This window comes from Carcharhinus amblyrhynchos, chromosome 11 (genome assembly GCF_965287045.1).
Source record: "Carcharhinus amblyrhynchos chromosome 11, sCarAmb.v2.hapA, whole genome shotgun sequence".
Lineage (NCBI taxonomy): Eukaryota > Metazoa > Chordata > Chondrichthyes > Carcharhiniformes > Carcharhinidae > Carcharhinus > Carcharhinus amblyrhynchos.
Window position 1 is genome coordinate 44,546,475 of NC_137334.1, and position 20,032 is coordinate 44,566,506.

Consider the following 20,032-nt stretch of genomic DNA (forward strand, 5'->3'; position numbering starts at 1 on the left):
TGGGCGCCGCACCTGCGCAAAGATATTTTGGCCTTGGAGGGAGTGCAGAGGAGGTTTACTAGGCTGATGCCGGAGTTGAGGGGGTTGAGCTATGAGGAGAGGCTGAATAAACTAGGCTTGTACTCGTTAGAGTTTAGAAGAATGAGGGGAGATCTCATTGAGACGTATAAGATGATGAATGGGATGGATAGGATAGAGGTGGAGAGACTCTTCCCGCTCAAAAAAGACAGTAGGACTAGGGGGCACAGCCTCCAGATAAAGGGGGGGCGGTTTAGAACGGAGTTGAGGAGGAACTTCTTCACTCAAAGGGTGGTGAATCTCTGGAATTCTCTGCCCGTTGAAGTGGTGGAGGCTGCCTCGCTAAATATTTTTAAGACGCGGGTTGATGGGTTTTTGATAAGAGAGGGGATTAAGGGTTATGGGGAGAGGGCGGGAAAATGGAACTGAGCCACGACAGATCAGCCATGATCTTATTGAATGGCGGGGCAGGCTCGAAGGGCTAGATGGCCTACTCCTGCTCCTATTTCTTATGTTCTTATGAGTCTGTATAATAGTTACCCAGAAGACAGAAGCAGGTTTAATTCTTCCAAAGTTTTCTGGGGAACTATTGATGTAACAGTTTGTGATTTAAACCACATTTTCGGATGGTTTCCAATGGAGGGAAACTGCCCACCGAGTGTTTGCACTTCCCAGGCAACTGTTGTGCATTCCTTACCTGGGAGTATCTTTGGGGTATCCCTCAGCTACACTGCCAGTAGTGTAGTTACTGGCAGTGTAGTTACAGCCTAAAATATATCAGGAAAAGCAGTGTTTGACACTGACCTTTGGGAAACCCCACTTCTCCAGTCCAAAAAACTATTTTTCTTGTAATTCAAACAATTTCATATCCATGCTATTACTGTTCCTTTTTATTATAAGGGCTCTAACTTTGCTGGCAAGCTTATCATATGATACTTGGAAGTCTATTTACATCACAACAACTGCATTACCTTCATTAGAGCTTTGTCATCTCATCAAGAAACTCAAGCAAGTTAGTTAAACCCTAGTGTATTGGGTGGTTGTACTGCAGGCTTGCGGTGGACTGAAAAGATTGAGTATGTGGACATTAAGAAAGAGGATGTGTTGGAAGTTTTGAATAGCATCAAGATAGATAAATCACTGGGACCGTATGGGATGCACCCCAGGTTACTGTGGGAGGCCAGGGAAGAGATTGCAGAACCTCTGGCGGTGATCTTTGCGTCATCGATGGAGACAGGAGAGGTTCCGGAGGATTGAGGATTGTGAACGTGGTTCCTATATTCAAGAAAGGGAATAGGGATAGCCCAGGAAATTACCAACCGGTGAGTCTAACCTCAGTGGCTGGTAAGTTGATGGAGAAGATTCTGAGGGACAGGATTTATGAACATTTAGAGAAGATTAGTATGCTCAATAGTAGTCAGCACGGCTTTGTCAAAGGCAGATCGTGCCTTATGAGCCTGGTTGAGTACTTTGAAAATGTGACTAAATACATTGACGAGCGGTAGATGTGATTAATATGGACTTCAGCAAGATGTTCGATAAGGTCCCCCATGCAAGACTTCTTGAGAAAGTGAGACAGCATGGGATCCAAGGGGTTGTTGCCTTGTGGATCCAGAACTGGCTTGCCCGCAGAAGGCAGAGAGTGGTTGTAGATGGGTCTGTTTTCAGCATGGAGGTCGGTCACCAGTGGAGTGCCCCAGGGATCTGTTCTGGGACCTTTGCTGTTTATAATTTTAATTATAATTTATAATTTGCATACATTACCTGGACGAGGATGTGGACGGATGGGTTGGTAAGTTTGCTGATGACACGAAGGTTGGTGGTGTTGTGGACAGTTTGGAGGGATGTCAGAAGTTGCAGCGTGACATAGGTAGGATGCAAGGCTGGACGGAAAAGTGGCAGATGGACTTCAACCCAGATAAATGTGTAGTGGTCCATTTTGGCAGGTCAAATTGGATGAAGGAGTATAATATCAAGGGTAAGACTCTTAGCAGTGTAGAGGATCAGAAGGACCTTGGGGTCCAGGTCCATAGGACTCTTAAATTGGCCTCGCCCGTAGAGGATGTGGTTAAGAAGACTTATGGTGTACTGGCCTTCATCAATCAACGGATTGAGCTTAGGAGTCGGAAGAATGTTGCAGCTTTATAAGACCCTGGTCAGACCTCTCTTGGAATACTGTGCTCAGTTCTGGTCGCCTCATTACAGGAAGGATGTGGAAGCTATTGAAAGGGTGCAGAGGAGATTTACAAGGATGTTGCCTGGATTGGGTGGCATGCCTTAAGAGATAGGTTAAGGTAGCTCGGTCTTTTCTCCTTAGAGAGACGAAGGATGAGAGGTGACCTGATATAAGTGTATAAGATGCTGAGAGGTATAGATCAGGTGGATTCTGGAATGGTTGCTACGAGAGGGCACAGGTTTAAGGTGCTGGGGAGTAAGTACAGAGATGTCAGGGGTAAGTTTTTCACTCAGAGGGTGGTGGGTGAGTGGAATCGGCTGCCGTCAGTGGTGGTGGTGGAGGCAAATTCGATAGGGTCTTTCAAGAGACTTCTGGATGAGTACATGGGACTTAATAGAATTGAGGGTTATAGGTAAGCCTAGTAGGTATAGATATCATCGGTGCAACTTGTGGGCCGAAGGGCCTGTTTGTGCTGTAGTTTTTTTATGTTCTATGTTCTATTTGTCCTCAACAACTCTATGCTGATATTTCTTAATTAACCTACATTTTTTATGTGACCATTACTATTTTCCCCCCCCAGATTATGGTTTCTAAAAGCTTCCCACAACCCAGGTTAAAATGATTGCCCTCTCGTTACTGAGTTTATCCTTACACCCTTTCTTGAACAGGCCGTTAATACATTTGCAATTTGCCAGTCCTCCTGTGTATCTAAAGAGGATTGAATGATTATGGTCAGTGCTTCCACAATTTTCACCTTTACTTCCCACAATATTGTTGAGAAAATTATTTCTTTCAAAACTGTATTTTTCTTTTAAATATGAAAAGGCACTGCATTATCTGGACACTTGGATGCTGACCTGGAGTTTTTAATAAAAGAAAGGTCACAAGTTCACCTTTTGACTGGGAGCAAACCTGCTTTTCCCTCCAAAAAAATCACCTGACCAGCATGGTACTTGAGATCTGTTTGTTTTGAATTACAATCACTTTAATTGATGGAGCAAAAACTGGCAAAGGCTAGTGATTTAAAGGAAATCTTATGACAGGGACAAACTTTAAGTTTTGGACTTGTTATTTTTGAAATCATTGTGTTTTGGGAAATAAATTGACTCAATCTCTCCGTGCCTTGGCTGAAATTCCATCTTCGGTTAACAACGTGCAACTAAAGAATTCCTGTCTGAGTACAATGTATCCACACTTCGAAACCTGAAAAGCTGAGTCAAGAAGAATTAATCCAGCTTATACACCCTCCTCCACATCGAACCAAGTGTCCCTTCTTAACATGAGGGAGTTCCAGGTCGACAGCACTGAAATCCTGTGAACTTTGTCATTGATTTTTCAAAGCCTATCCTCCAAAGCCCATCTCTGCAGAGGCCCCACCACTTTGTCCATTGTTTGTTTGTATGTGTGTATGTATAAGTGCAAGGTGGAGTATTTTTTAAAAGGAATAGATAGTTATACTTCCAGAATACAATTGTGTGCGCATCAATTCTTACAACTTATTCAAAACAAAATCAATCATGTTGAGTTTATTAAAAGTAGCCTGGTTAAAGCCTTTTTCATTCTGGATCTACCAGTAGGGAAGGTAAATAATTGATAATTTTGGTGACTGAATTAAACTCTTAAACTAGCAATGTGACCTGTAGAGTAGTGGGGCTAGATCAACTGTGCACTTTGTCCATCCTGGTCATAACAATATCCTTGGATGCATTTCATCAGGTCCTGATGAATTATCAACTTTTAGTGTTACCAGCTCTATCAATTTTTAGCCCATTCAGTATTTCAACAAATTCCTCCCTCATTATGACTTGGGCACTTTTCTCTTCCACTGTAAAGACAGCTACAAGTGCTCATTCAGTGTTTTTTCAACATTATACTTTAATTCATTTATTAACACTATTTTACTTTCTCATTTTGCTTCCTCGGTGCAAGAATCTGTCTTGTCTCGGTCCGTGTTTTCAAGATCCATAAGGGGAAGGGGGATCATCACACGTCATGGTGCACATCGGTACCAGCGACATAGGTAGAAGAACGGATGGGGATTTAAAACAGGAATTTAGGGAGCAAGGATGGAAGCTGAGAGCCAGGACAAAGCATGTTGTCATCTCTGGTTTGTTGCCCATGCCACGTACTACTGAGTTGAGGAACAGGGAGAGAGTGCAGATTAACATGTGGCTGCAGGGATGGTGTAGGAGAAAGAGTTTTATTTACTTGGATAATTGGAGCACATTCTGGGGAAGGTGGCACCTGTACAAACAGGACTGTTTGCACCTGAACCAGGGAGGCACTAATATCCTGGGAGGGATATTTACGTCGGCTCTTCAGGGGTGGGGTAGGGGGTTCAAACTAATTTGTCAGGGGGATGGGAAAATGAGATATAGTCCAAAAGCCAATGTTGAGGATCGCGAGGTACTGAGGAAGGTATCAAGGTCACAGGAATGTACAGGCATTCTGCCTGTACAGGCAGACAGAATAGTGGGTTGAAGTGTAACTACTTCAATGCAAGGAGCATCAGGAATAAGGTACGTGAACTTGGAGCGTGGATTGGTACTTGGGACTACGATGTTGTGGCCATTATGGAGAGACATGGTTAGAATGGGGACAGGAGTGGTTGTTGGCAATTCCGGGGTATAGATGTTTCAGTAAGAGTAGGGAAGGCGGTAAAAGAGGTGGAGGAGTAGCATTGTTAATCAAGGACAGTTTAACGGCTACTGAAAGGCATTTCAAGGGCAATCTGCCTACTGAGGTAATATGGGCTGAAGTTAGAAATAGGAAAGGATCGGTCACATTGTTAGGAGTTTTCTATAGGCCCCCAAATAGTAATAAAGATGTGGAGGAGGAAATGGCAAAGCAGATTATGGATAGTTGTGGAGGTCAAGGATAGTTATCATGGGTGACTTTAATTTTCCAAATATTGATTGGAACCTTTATAAGTCAAATAGTTCAGATGGGACACTTCTTGTGCAGTGTGTGCAGGCTATACTGGATTTAGTTCTGGGTAATGAGCCGGGTCAGGTGGTAGAGGTTGCATTAGGTGAACATGTGGCTAACAGTGACCACAACTCTGTCCACTTTAGGATATTAATGGAAAAAGTTGAGTGCTGTCCTAAGGGGAGGGTGCTAAATTGGGGGAAGGCTAGCTACAGCTAGGATTAGGCAGGAACGTAGGGATACAGACTGGGATAGGCTGTTTGAGGGCAAGTCCACGTTCGGCATGTGGGAGTCTTTCAAGGGAAAACTGAAATGGTTGCAGGAAAGACATGTGCCGGTTAAGAGGAAGGATGGGAAAGGTAGGATTAGAGAGCCGGGGATTACTAGGGATATTGAGGACTTGGTCAGGAAGAAACGAGAGGCATATGTTAGGTCTAAGCAACTGGGAACGGAGAGACCATTGGAGGAATACAGAGAGAGTAGGAGGGAGCTCAAACGGGGAGTTAGAAGGGCAAAAAGAGGGCATGAAATGGCTTTGACAGACAGAATTAAGGAAAATCCAAAGGCATTTTACTCCTATGTTAGGAACAAAAGGGTGGTTAGAAGAAAAATCTGTCCTCTCAGGGACAGAGAAGGGGAACTGTGCTTAGAGTCCGAGGGAATGGGGGAGATCCTGAATGAATACTTTGCGTCAGCATTCACGAAGGAGACAGGCTTGATGTCTGGTACTGTCATGGAGGAAGCTGTAGACCAGTTGAAGGAACTATCCATTACGAGGGAGGAAGCGTTAGGGCTTTTAGATAGCATTTATCCTAGGCTGCTTAGGGAGGCAAGAGATGAAATTGCTGAGCCTCTGACGCAAATCTTTGTCTCTTCTTTGGACACAGGTGAGGTCCCAGAGGACTAGAGGATAGCGAACATGTTTAAAAAGGGTAGGAGGGATAACCCTGGTAACTATAGGCCGGTGAGTTTGACGTCAGTGGTAGGCAAGTTGATGGAGAGGATTCTTAGGGATAGGATGTATGACCATTTAGAGCGTTGCGATCTGATTAGGGATACGCAACATGACTTTGTTAAGGGGAAGTCTTGCCTTACGAATCTGGTAGAATTTTTTTGAGGAGGTGACAAAAACGGTTGACGAAGGACGAGCCGTTGATGTCATCTATATGGATTTCAGTAAGGCATTTGACTAAGTCTCTCATGGTAGGTTGGTTAAAAAGGTTAAGGCTCATGGGATACAAGGCCAGGTATCTAGATGGATTGATAACTGACTTGGTAAGAGGAGACAGTAGAAGTGGAAGGGTCCTTTTCTAGCTGGAGGTCTGTCACTAGTGGTGTGCCGCAGGGCTCAGTGCTGGGACCTCTTCTATTTGTAATATACATAAATGACTTGGAAGAGGGAGTAAGTGGTGTGATCAGCAAATTTGCAGATGACACTATGATGGCTGGATTGGCGGGCAGTGAGGAGAAATGTCAGGCAATACGACGGGATATAGATAGGCTGGTATAATGGGCAGATAAATGGCAAATGGAGTTTAATCCTGATAAATGTGAGGTGATGCATTTTGGCAGAAATAATATGGGGGGAGTTATATGATAAAGGGTGTAGAAACGCAGAGGGTCCTGGGGGTGCAAGTGCACAAGTCTTTGAAGGTGGCAGTACAAGTGGAGAAGGTTGTGAAGAAAGCTTATGGTATGTTAGCCTTTATAGAAAGGGGTATAGAGTATAAGAGCTGGAGTCTAATGTTGCAGTTGTATCGAACGTTGGTTCGGCCACATTTGGAGTACCGCGTCCAGTTCTGGTCGCCTTACTACCAGAAAGACGTGGAGACCCTGGAGAGAGTGCAGAGGAGGTTTACCAGGGTTATGAAGAAAGATTGAGCAAATTGGAGCTGTTTTCCCTTGAAAGACGGCGACTGAAGGGAGATCTAATAGAGGTATATAAGGTTATGAAGGATATAGATAGAGTAAACAGTGGTAAGCTTTTTCCTAGGTTGGAAACGCACATTACGAGGGGCCACGGGCTTAGGTTGAGGGGGGGCGAGGTATAATTCAGATGTTAGAGGGAGGTTTTTCACGCAGAGGGTAGTGGGGGTATGGAATGCTCTGCCCAGCAAGGTGGTGGAGGCAGGCACGCTGGAGTTGTTTAAGAGTTACTTAGACAGGCACATGAGCAGGATGGAGATGGAGGGATATAGGAGATTGTTTTAAATAAGATTTCAGGAGCCTTGGGACGTCCCTGGCAATGTATAAGGATGTGGATGATACTGATGTTTTTCGCTTTTAATCCACAGGTGCTTCGGTCCACCTTGTTGTCCAACAAGGGGCATACATGCAATGGGTCATACGAGGCTGCTCTTGGTTGTTTCGAGAGTAGCCTAGTACTTCACGTCGTAAGCGTATGCTTAAACTGGACCAGATGCTGGGCAACACGACACTCAGTGACTATCACTGTTTGCTGTGCAGATACATGGATTTGGGCCAGTGTCTGTGGGAGTTTGCGCATTCTCCCTGTGCTTACGTGGGTTTTCTCCGGGTGCTCTGGTTTCCTCCCACACCCCAAAGATGTGCTATCAGGCTGATTGGTGTAACAAATTGTCCCTAAATTAGTCTTCTCTCAATGTGGAATGCCATAAGCATAGACAATGGTCATGGGCGGACTCAATGTTAAAATGGCGGCGCGGGCTCGTTGAGCCAAAGGGCCTGTTTCCCGGGCTGTTTTGTTCTTTGGAGAGTTTCCTGACACAATATGTGGATAGGCCGACAAGAGGTGAGGCCACATTGGACTTGGTACTGGGTAATGAACTGGGCCAACTGTTAGATTTGTTTGTGGGAGAGCACTTTGGAGATGGTGACCACAATTCGGTGTCCTTCATTATTGCAATGGAGAGGGGTAGGGTCACACGGCAGGGCAAGGTTTATAATTGGGGCAGGGGTAATTATGATGCGATTAGGCAAGAATTATGGAGCATAAGATGGGAACAGAAATTGTCAGGTATGGGCATATATGAAAAGTGGAGCTTTTTCAAGGAACAAATGCTGAGTGTCCTTGATAGGTATGTCCCTGGCAGGCAGGGAGGGAATGGCCAAGTGAGGGAACCATGGTTCACAAAGGAGGTTGAATGTCTTGTTAAGAGGAAAATGGGAGCGTACGTAAGGATGAAAAAACAAGGTTCAGTTGGGTCACTTGAGGGTTACAAGGTAGCTAGGAATGAGTTAAAGAAAGGGCTGAGGAGAGCTGGGACAGGGCATGAGAAGTCTTTGGCGGGGATAAAAGAAAACCCCAAGGCTTTTTATTCTTATGTGAGGAATAAAAGAATGACCAGGGTGAGGTTAGGGCCAGTCAAGAATAGTAGTGGGGACTTGTGCATGGAGTCAGAAGAGATAGGTGAGGTGTTGAATGGATACTTTTCTTCAGTGTTCAATAAGGAGAGGAGCCACGTTTTTGAGGATGAGCGCGTGATACAGGCTGTTAGGAAGAGGTAGATGTTCTGAGGGAAGATGTATTAGCAATCTTGAAAAACCTGCGGATCGATAAGTCCCCTGGGCCAGATGGGATACATCCTAGGATACTTTGGGAGGCAAGGGATGAGATTGTGAAGTCTTTAGCTTTGATCTTTGGGTCCTCACTGTCCACAGGGATTGTGCCAGAGGACTGGAGAGTGGCAAATGTTGTTCCTCTCTTCAAAAAAGGAAGAGAGGAACAGTTAGTCTTATTTCAGTGGTTGGTAAGTTAATGGAAAGGGTCCTGAGAGATAGGATTTATGACCATTTGGAAAGATACAGTTTAATCTGGGATAGTCAGTACAGTTTTGTGAGGGATAAGTCCTACCTCACAAATTTGATTGAATTCTTTGAGGAGGTAACTAAGTGCATAGATGAAGGTAGAGCAGTTGATGTCATATACATGGATTTTAGTAAGGCATTTGATAAGGTTCCCCATGGTAGGCTCATGAAGATGATAAGGAGGTGTGGGATAGAAGGAAATTTGGCTGATTGGATAAGTAACTGGCTGTCTCATAGGACACAGAGGGCGGTGGTGGTGGAAGGAAAATTTTCACACTGGAGGCCAGTTACCAGCGGTGTACCACAGGAGTCAGTGCTGGGTCTTCTGCTATTTGTGATTCTTATCAATGACTTGGAAGAGGGGGCTGAAGGGTGGGTTAGTAAATTTGCTGATGACATCAAGATTGGTGGAGTAGTGGATGAGGTAGAGGGCTCTCGCAGGCTGCAAAGAGACATTGATTAGGATGCAGAGCTGGGCCAAAAGGTAGCAGATGGAGTTTAACCCTGATAAGTGCGAGGTGGTTCATTTTGGTAGGACAAACTTGAATGTGGATTACAGGGTCAATGGCAGGGTTCTGAGGAATGTGGAGGAACAGAGATCTTGGGGTTCATATCCACAGATCTCTGAAGGTTGCCACTGAAGTGGATAGAGCTGTGAAGAGAGCTTATAGTGTGTTAGCGTTTATTTACAAGGGGTTTGAGTTTAAGAGCCATGGGGTTATGCTGCAACTATACCGCACATTGGTCAGACCACATTTGGAATATTGTGTTCAGTTCTGGTCACCTCACTATAAAAAGGATGTGGAAGCATTGAAGAGAGTGCAGAGGAAATTTACCAGGATGCTGCCTAGTTTGGAGGGTAGGTCTTATGAGGAAAGGTTGAGGGAGCTGGGGCTTTTCTCTTTAGAGCAGAAGAGGATGAGAGGCGACTTAACAGAGGTTTATAAGATGATGAGGGGGATAGATAGAGTAGACGTGCAGAGACTATTTCCTCACGTGGACATAGCTGTTACTAGGGGGCATAACTAGAAGGTTCATGGTGGGAGATATAGGAGGGATGTCCAAGGTAGATTCTTCACTCAGAGTTGTTGGGCTGTGGAATGCACTGCCTGCTGTAATAGTGGAGTCGGACACTTTAGGAACTTTCATGCGGTTATTGGATAGACAATGGAGCACACCAGAATTATAGGGAGTGGGATAGCTTGAACATGGGGTTGGACATAGCTCGGCACAACACTTGTTTAACATATTTGCCATTTCCTTACTTTCATTTAGAACATCACCATCATCAGAAAAGCCCACATTTCATTTAGCCATCATCCTTTTTGTAATATAATTGTACAAGTTTGTGTTGATTTGGATATCCTTTACAAGTTTCTTTTCATATTCCTTTTTGTAGCTCTATCTGTTTTGGTTCCATTTGGTGTTCTTTGTATCCCTCACTCTCCTGGATCTGCGCTTTTCCATGTTTTTTCTTTTAGTTTTTCATGGTATTCCTAATATCATAAAATATGACATATTTCATCATCCATGATTTTTTTTGGCAAATAGAAATGGGATCTATATACAGGTATATTTCTTTTTAAACACCTTTCGTTTATCTTCTGGTGCCTTACCCATTTTCTCTCTCTTCAGGTATTGTGCCCTTAGAGGGCATTGGTGACCATGGACTTCCATGTGTTGGTCCATGGTCATACATGGACCAATCATGAAAAACTAAAAGAAAAAACATGCAAAAAGCACAGATCCTTCCAATACACCTATGGCAGGCAGTGAAACAGGAGAGTCTCCACGTAGCTAGAATCTGTAGCAACAGCAAATCACTGCTGCACCTTCCCATGCATAACCATGGACCAACACATGGAAGTCCATGGTCACCAATGCCCTCTTGAGGGCACGGTGCCTGAAGAGAGAGAAAATGGGTAAGGCAACAAAAGATCAATGAGAGTTGTTCAAAAAGAAATTTAACTGGATGCAGGTTCTAGTTACCCAGAGACTCTCCTGTTTTCACTGCCTGCCATAGATGTATTGGAAGGATTTGCAGGTTATCAATCTGTTTGGCCGCATTATGAAAACATTCTCTGTAGCCATCAAGTCCTGGAATGGGACTTGAACACAGATGCTACCAATACATAGCAATACCTCCTCCATTTTACAATTAACATGTTTATATAACAACTTTAGCAAACTGAAATGTCCCAAAGTACTTTTCTCCACTGCAGTACAGCAGAGGAGAAGATCATGGTTTCTTTAATGTCAAGTTGGTTTGTAATGACAGACCTTGTGATAGAAGATTTGTGTGCTGTCAGTCTTTTGCAACAAACCCAAATCAGTCAGGTTCACAGTATTCTGGGATGTGAGAGAGTGATAGTGAAAGTGAGGGGAGTGATAATGTCACTAGACCCCAAGCTAATCTTCTAGTGGAACATTAGTTCAAATCTCATCACGGCAGCTGCTGGAATTTAAATTCAATTAATGTCTGGAATTGAAAACTACTCTTGGCAGCTATCTCATGAAATTGTAATTGATTGTTGTAAAAAGGCATCTGGTTCTCTAATGTATTTAAGAAAGGAAATCTGCCATCCTTAACCTGCTCTGGACTACAAGTGATTCCGGACCCACAACAATGTGCTTGACTTTTAAATGCCATCTGAAATACTGTAGCAAACCACTCAGATCAAGAGCAATTTGTGTTGGACAATAAATGCTAACCTCACCATTCACACCCACCCCATGAATGAATTTAAAAGATGATGATCAGTCAGTTTTCCTGACTTGCTGTATGCAGGTCTAGTACTGTGTGCTATTAAACTGTACAGCTTTTAACTAGTAAAAGATCATAAGTTTCCCCATTCACACTTACCTGTAAGAAAAAACTCTAATTGTTACAAGTGATAGAAAAGAGGCAAAAGACATGACTCAAGTACATCTGCATCTGCCTTCACGAAAGATTGAAATGTTGCTACAGGAGCAAAATTCAATAGCATAAAATTAGATAAAAAGGGTGTGCTTAAGGTTGGCAGTTCTCAGAAGTCGAAAAGTCACCCAGTCTGGATGGGAGACATCTGAATTTACTGAGGGTAGGAAGGGTGAAAATTGAAGAGCTTCTGGCCACAATTTTACAATCTTTCTTGGATATGGAGTTAATACTAGAGGAATCAAGAAATTGCAAATGTTACATCCGTGTTTAAGAAAAGGATAAGTCTGGTAACTAAAGGCTAGTCAGCCAAACACTGTAAACAATGAAACCTTTTAGATACAATGATCTGGGACAAAATTTAATCGGCATTTGGAAAAGTAGGGGCTAATAAATTAATGTCAGCAGGATTTGTTAAAGTCAAGTCATATTTAACTAACTCGACATAAATTCTTTGATGAAGATAGCGCGATTGATATGCAGATGGAAGTCAAAAGACATTTGACAAAGTAGAACATCATGGACTTGTTTGCAAAACTAAATGCCATGTGTTTAAAGAGATTGGCATTCCTGTAGTACTTGCATTTCATTTACTGGCCAATCAATTTCTTAACTTCTGCGCCTTCTGCCACAGCAGCAAGACACTGATCCACTAAAAAACAGCTCTAAAAAAACTGATCATGAAAAGACGGATACTTGAACAGTAAAGAAAGATAAATAAAACCATTGGAATTGAATCTATCAAAATAAAATACAATGTGAACTTCTAGCAAGTGAATTATCAACAATTAGAAAGCAATTTGACAAATCAAACTAACAAATACCAATCCATTCTACATAACAGTACTTTCACACTTGCATTTCTTTCTCCGGTGTTTCATGTTCAACTTTGACTTAGCTCAAGGCTCACTTTCTCCAATCTTGGTCACTCTGTGCCATTGATTTTTCTGTTATTTCCCTTCTGACTCACTTAAATTCTTAAGTTTTTTTACTTTGAGATGGCTTAGGTTAATGTTTGCAGCCTTGTCTTTTTTAAGTTTCAATTTAAAATGACTTTATTTTTGTTTAATCAATGTGTAACACTAAAGATAAAATAAATTGAATAGTTTGTACAACAGAAATGTCATGTGCCCTTTACCTCTCAGGATAAGGAGTTCCCGTAAAGAAATGGATGCAGTGCAGCTTGCTGTCTGTGGGTAGAATGGAGGCCATGCTCCCAGTTGTCATAAAACCACCCTCCATATTAATACCACTCTCTTTGTCCCGAAGAATATCCATCATGGTTTCAATTGTAATATTTCCTATTATAAAGCATGAACGTAATATAAACTTAACATGTCTGTTTATAAGAAAAGTAATTATGAAAGCATACCATCAACAATTAAAATTATATTGTGTCTTTCATAAAATATCCCAAGGCACTTCACACGTACATTCTAAAGCAAATTAGACACCGAGTCACAGAGATAATAGGCAGGAAGCCAAAAGCCGAGTCAAAGAGGTAGATTTTACAAACTTTCTTGGGTATGGAGTTAATACTAGAGAAATGGAGAAATTGTAAATGTTACATCCATGTTTAAGAAAAGGATAAGTCTGGTAACTACAGGCCAGTCAGCCAAACACTGTAAACAATGAAACCTTTTAGATACAATGATCTGGGACAAAATTTAATTGGCATTTGAAAAAGTAGGGGCTAATAAATTAAAGTCAGCAGAATTTGTTAAAGTCAAATCATATTTAACTAACTCGACACAAATTCTTTGATGAAAATAGTGCGATTGATATGCAGATGGAGGTCAAAAGACATTTGACAAAGTAGAACATCATGGACTTGTTTGCAAAACTAAAAGCCATGTGTTTAAAGAGATTGGGATTCCTGTAGCACTTGCATTTCATTTACTGGCCAATCAATTTCTTAACTTCTGCGCCTTTTGCTACAGCAGCAAAACACTGATCCATATAGCTCTAAAAAAAACTCTAAGAAAGAGAGGTAGTGGAGAGATATAGGGAGAAAATTCCAGAACTTAAAAGCCCAGGCTCCAGAAAATACGACCACCAATGGTTAGAACAATAGAGCAATTAAAATCCGGGATTCATAAAAAGCCAGACTTAGATGGGCAGAGTTATCTTGGAGTGTTGTTGGGCTGGAGTAGATTGAAGTGATAGGGACAGGCATGGCCCTGGAGGAATTTGAAAACAAAAACAAGTATTTCAAAATCGTGAGCCAATGCAGATCAGCAAGCACAAGAGCAGCAGAATTTTGGATGATGTCAAGATTATGGAAGATTGAACGTGGGAGGCTAGGAAGGAGAGCATCAAAATAGTTATGTCTAGATGGAACAAAGGCATACGTGAATTTTCAGCAGCAGATGACCTAAGGCAGTGATAATTAGACAAATTTAAGTGACCTTAGGTGATGATACAGGTGAGGTTAGAATCTCAAATCACAGTCAATTGGAACAGTCTGGTTCATTCTCAAACTATTAATAGAGAGTCAGTGGCTAGTATTCCTTCAATTACTACAAATCAGCAGGAGGCTGTTTTCCAAGTTAATCCCTCTTACACAAACTTCAGCTTTTAACATCTTTATCTCATGTCCAAGTTTTTTTCTAAGAACGAAATAGCCAAACTGTGATGCCTAGCATCGTCAAATTCATACAGTTCACTGGTCATGCTGAAAAGGTATACTTATATGTAAAAACATATTAAATAAGCTTTTCTGTAGAATACAAAAAAAAGTTCTGTCTTTGTCAACCCTTTATTTGTTAAGAAAAAAGTTTGATAATGAAGTTACCACAAAACATTTTTGCCAATGGTTACGCTTGCTCTTATAAGATTTGAGGTGTTTGCTGAGAGAATATATCAAGCAACTAAATATGTATGAGTGACCTATTTTGAAGTTAATTTTCTTTTTTAATTACCTTTGTTCTTATTAAGAAGCTGCAGGCCAGTACAATATCGGTTACCGGTTTCATTCATTTTAGTACTGTCTTGATAGGAATACACAGCAGTGAAATTGAACTCAGTTTTACCATCCCACCAGCCTTGACTCTTTGCATAACTCCTCATTTCTGGATGCTCTTTATTGATCTTTGTTGTTATAGAAAGCTGATTGGAAATATTTCGCACCCCTTCCACATACAAGAACAAAAATTAAAGACACAAATCATGCATATAATCAATTTCTTTACTGTTAATGACAAATGTCATCATTTTATAATATACTTGCAGCCCACTTAATGTGTCATATGGTTAACATTACTTTGCAACAACTATTTTATTATGGCTGCAGACTTATCATCAATAAATTACTATACTGACTTTACAATAAAATCACTAACATCAGCAAGTTTAGAGTGCTGGCTTTGCTTTCTTTTTGTAGGTTATGATTTTGTTTTCTTTCCATTAATTAATGGGCAGCAGCGAAAAATCAACTGGATTTCCCATCAACACCCTTCCATACACTCACCAATGTTAATGTTGAATTTGTGTCGCACTGAAATACATGCTTTAAATTGATAATGAAGCACAACTGAGGAAGGATTAGAGAATTGATGTAAAGCAGTTCACTCTGAGTCTCTGGAAGAATCTGCGTGGGATTTTACAGCCTCACTCAATTAAAAACAGTAAAATCCCGCCCGAGGTCAATGGACCTTCCTACGTTCTACCCCTCGCCCACTCCGATTCCCGTGACAGGCAGACCGGTAAAGTTCTAGATTTTGCTGATTTTTTGTTTTTTCTGTGTTTTTGCTGATTTGGAAATTAACCTGTTTTAAGGTGCAGGCTAGCTTCAGACTCATTCTTCCTCAACATACAATTATTGGAATCAATGACTAATTTTTGATCTGAAGTATTTTAATAACATTGAAGTTGCAAATTTCACCTGATTAACATAGATATTTGTTAATTATTGCTAGCAGCAGATGGGTGGGGAAGAGATTTTCTGCCCTCCTGCAGCGTGTTTTCTGGCGGCAGAGGTGGCTTGCCAATGGCCACCACAAGCCAGGATCTTCTGGCTCGCCAATGTCTACAGCATTTGGCCTGTGACTCCCACTACTGGACGAAAAATCCCAGCCTTAATGTTTAAAATCCAGAACCCCTGCAATCGATTATATAAGCATTCAGTAAGGGAGCCTTTAACTGACAGTGGTTTTAGCCAAGAGGAAGATAGGACGTGTGTCAAGCCCATTTGATGTCATCAGTTTGATGACAAGGAGGAGGAGATGCTACGACTGAAATCCCTATACTAGCTGTTAGAACCTTACAGACAACTTTCTGCCACACACCACCCATCCAGACATCACTGGAACCGTACTCTGCACATCATCACATTGTGACCGAATAAACTTAAATTGCTTTTTGCTCCCACAAGCGAATTGTCCAAAAATTCATACTTGCATTCTGTTGATGCAACACTATAGCAAGAATAGTCTCTGGACATAGTTGAACTTCATATTTTAAGTAATGCTGTGCGTGTCTGATGTTTTTACTGCATCTCCTGCACCCCAATTTAGGCATTGGCAATATAGCAGCAACAAGCCACTGGGTGAGAATACAGCTGAAAGCAAAAACCCACAGGATACTATTTTAACTGATAGTGATGGAACCGAAACTAGGTATTGAGGAATCTTGCAAAGAGAACAGGATAACTGCAAATAAATAATGAGATAAATGCAATCAAAGTAGTCCAGTATCAATGGGATGAAATATTGGACACAAGGTTCCCAAAAAGCAGACAATATATCAAACTTCACATACTGATTCAACATGACTATAAAGACAAATGGAAGCATCAAGACAAGTTCTGCTCAGCTGCTAATAGCATTGTCAGGTCAGCTAGATACTGATTCTTTTAAAATGTCGTAGACCATATCACAGATCTTTCCTTGTGATCTTCCTTCCCCTGGTTCAAAACCTATTTCTACTATTCTTCCATTCTGATGGAAAGTTAGTGACCAGAAATATTAACTTTGCTTCTTCCTTCACAGGTGCTACAAGACCTGTTGCTTTATTCATTCATGAGACATGGGCATCGCTGGCTGGCCAGCATTGCCCATCCCTAGTTGCCCGAGGGCAGTTGAAAGTTAATCACATTGCTATGGCTCTGGAATCACATTGGGCCAGACCAGGTAAGGACAGCAGATTTCCTTCCCTAAAGAACTTTGTGAACCAGATGGGCTCTTCCAACAATTGAAATTGGCTTCATGGTCATCAGTAGATTCTTAATTCCAGATTTTTTTTATTGAAATCAAATTCCACCATCTGCCATGGTGGGATTTAAACCCAGGTCCCCAGATCATTAGCTGAGTTTCTGGATTAATGGTCCAGCGATAATACCACTAGGCCTTCGCCTCCCCTTGTTGGCTGAGTATTTCCTGCATTTTCTGTTTTCATTTCAGATTTGAGCTACTACAGTATTTTGCTTTTGTAGTTTTTTAAAATTGTGACATGATTATTACTTACTTAATGGTTCTTAGCTAAATATTTATTCTGTTTTCCCCCTAGATTAACATTTAACAAGGCTATTTTTATGTCAAAGTCATGATACAGTCAAAAGTCTGACAACACCAGGTTTTAGTCCAACCAATTTATTTAGTCAGACTTTTGACTGTGTTTACCCCAGTCCAACGCCAGTACATCCACATCAAAGTCATGATACACATAGCTTAAGTTATCTTTAAAGCTAGTGACCAGAAAGACAGTGGGGGGATTTTCCAGTCCCTCCTACCTCTGGTCCCACCAAAGCTGACCCCTCATGGTTTGTTTCCCAACAGTGGGGCAGCCAAGCCAGGCAAAAGCTCATTGATTTTGGCAGGACTGAATGATCCCACCAGTGGCCAATGATTTGCCATGTTTGTGGCGGGAAAACCTAGGGCGGAGCAGAGAATTCCACCCTACAAAGTGTTTCGGAAACTAATTCTGTAACTATGGCTGTAATTTCATTTTAAAATGTAAACACTTACTGCTATAATTGGATTAATAACATGTTCATACTTACCTTCAACTTTTTCTGCTGCCCAGTATTTACCAATTGTCTCTAAAACCCAGGCTTCCTTCTTGTCAGCAATCAGAAAGCTATTGTGGTATGTAAATGTAACTTCATCTTCCATACAATTTCCACCCTGTCCATATTTTTCTAGCAGACCAGCAAGGACATCAACTGCCTCTTCAGCTGTCGTAGATCTTTCAAGGCCAAGCCTAGAAAAATTTACATTATTCAAATATAAATAGTTTCCATGAGATAAATTATGGTTGTAGTAATATATCTTACTAGTCCAATAGCCAAGATTCAAATCTGTTTGTAATTGATACTCAGAAAAGGGCCTTGAAATTGTAAATGTGCTAAAATGACAAATTTCTGTATTTCATGTCACACTATCCTTCAGGCATATTGCTCAAAGGGGACATTGGAATCCATAGACATCCAATGAATTGGTACAAGGCTGCAGTGATTTTTTGTCATGCCATACAGCCTGACAGACTAGGAAACTCTCCACTCTTACTGCCTGCCATCAAGTGTACTGAAAGGGTTTACAGGCTGTTAATCAACCCATCTGACCACATTATGCATGTATCTTCCATGACCATCAAGACCTGAAGTGGGACTTGAACCTTGGGCTTCTGGCCTCGAGATAGGGGTGCTACCACTGTGTCACAACACCACTAGAATTTTATGTCATACTATTTTTAAATAATTAGGGTGTTAAAATGGAGACAGTGATTCTGTACTAAACTTCAAAATGGAGATAGGAGCCCATTTGGCTGATGGACCAAGTTGTTCATAAATTAGTCAAGATGTAAGCTTTTGCTAATGTTAATCAAATGATGCATGGTTACATTATGTGGATAAAGTGTTTCATAATAGCAGAGAATGCAAATATGTCCTACCACCATGCCTTTGAAATTTATTAGGTAAGAATCCATTATTCAAAGGCCTTTGGCTCTGAAATACGTGCTGGTCAGTTTAATGCACTTTTGAAGTTGAACATCTTGATGTTGCAAGAACTCACAAATGACAATGAAACCACAATTTGCATTTATATAAACACTTTTAATGTAATAAAACATCCCCAAGGTATCTGGAGAATAATCATCACCCAACAGCATAAAAAGTATCAGAACAGGAGAAGTAGATTTTAGGAAGCATTTTAAAGGAGAGAAAGGTAACAAGACAAAGAGGCTTGGTGAGGGAATTCAAAACTCAGGACCTAAACATCTGAAGGCACTCCACCAACAGTGGAGCAATTAAAATCAGGAATGTGCAAGAAGCCAAAACTGGAGGAGCACAGAGATCTCAGTGGGTTGAGCGGCTGGACAATGCCACAGAGACAGGAAGACATGACAGCATGACCAAATTTAAAAACAAGGATTAGAATTTAAAAATATAAGCACTGCAGGACTGGAAGGCAATGCACATGAGTGAGCAATTGGCACTCAGTGTGAACTACGTTATGGGCAGAATTTTGAATGAGCTGAAGTTTGTGCAGAGTGCAAGATGGGACACCAGGCAAAAGAACATTGAAATTATCAAATCTAACTGCAACAAAGATGTGGACGAAGTATCAACAGCCCATAAGCCGAGGGATCAAAGTAGACGGAGTTGGTGAGGATATGGAGTTGGAAGCTCAGTTCAGGATCAAATAGAATGCCAATATTGCAAATACTCTGGTTCTTCCTCTGCCCATGGCCAGCAATGGGGTCAAATGGCTAGTTTGTGGGGGCATAAAAGATTTTTTAAAAAAATGATTAATTGACATTATGGCAAGAAAAGCGGAATAATCGTGGCACAATCCAGTCCGCAATCATTTTGTGTTTAGTCATCTTTTGGGAGGGCCGTGAGTTGCTTGCAGGTCTTGAGAGGATCAGGGCCTAAATACACCGGTGAGCCTGGCTGCAAAGTGATCGGGCACCGTTTTGGAAGAGCATCCCAATTTCACAGTGCACTGGAAGACCCACTCCTCCCACACCCCATTGGCGGCATGTTTCTCAACCCCTCCCTGACACATGCCTTTCCAATGGGTCCCCTTCATGACCCCCAACAAGTACCCCTTCGTGATCTCTGGCATGGCTATCTTCATGACTCCTGACATATCCCCCAACATGACCCCAACACACACCCTTATGCTTCACCTCTTTATAGCCCCTCTGTCATAGCTGCCCCCATCATTGCCCTGTTCAGGCCCCAGCCCCTTGGCACTGCCCAGGTG

At 41.7% G+C, this 20,032-nt stretch overlaps 1 protein-coding gene across 2 annotated transcripts in view; it reads right to left on the reverse strand.

The window, feature by feature from the left end:
• scrn3 (secernin 3) overlaps positions 1 to 20,032 on the reverse strand; it is a 32,302-nt gene that overhangs the window by 7,349 nt on the left and 4,921 nt on the right. Inside the window, exons 4-6 of one of the 2 annotated variants that reach the window (XM_080198969.1) lie at positions 17,824 to 18,023; positions 14,747 to 14,956; positions 12,964 to 13,126 (exon numbers count right to left, since the gene is read on the reverse strand). In XM_080198969.1, coding sequence (XP_080055095.1) covers positions 12,964 to 13,126; positions 14,747 to 14,956; positions 17,824 to 18,023 — 573 coding nt within the window. Of the gene's footprint in view, positions 1 to 12,963; positions 13,127 to 14,746; positions 14,960 to 17,823; positions 18,024 to 20,032 lie in introns of both variants that reach the window. The other variant, XM_080198968.1, reaches the window with a different exon arrangement.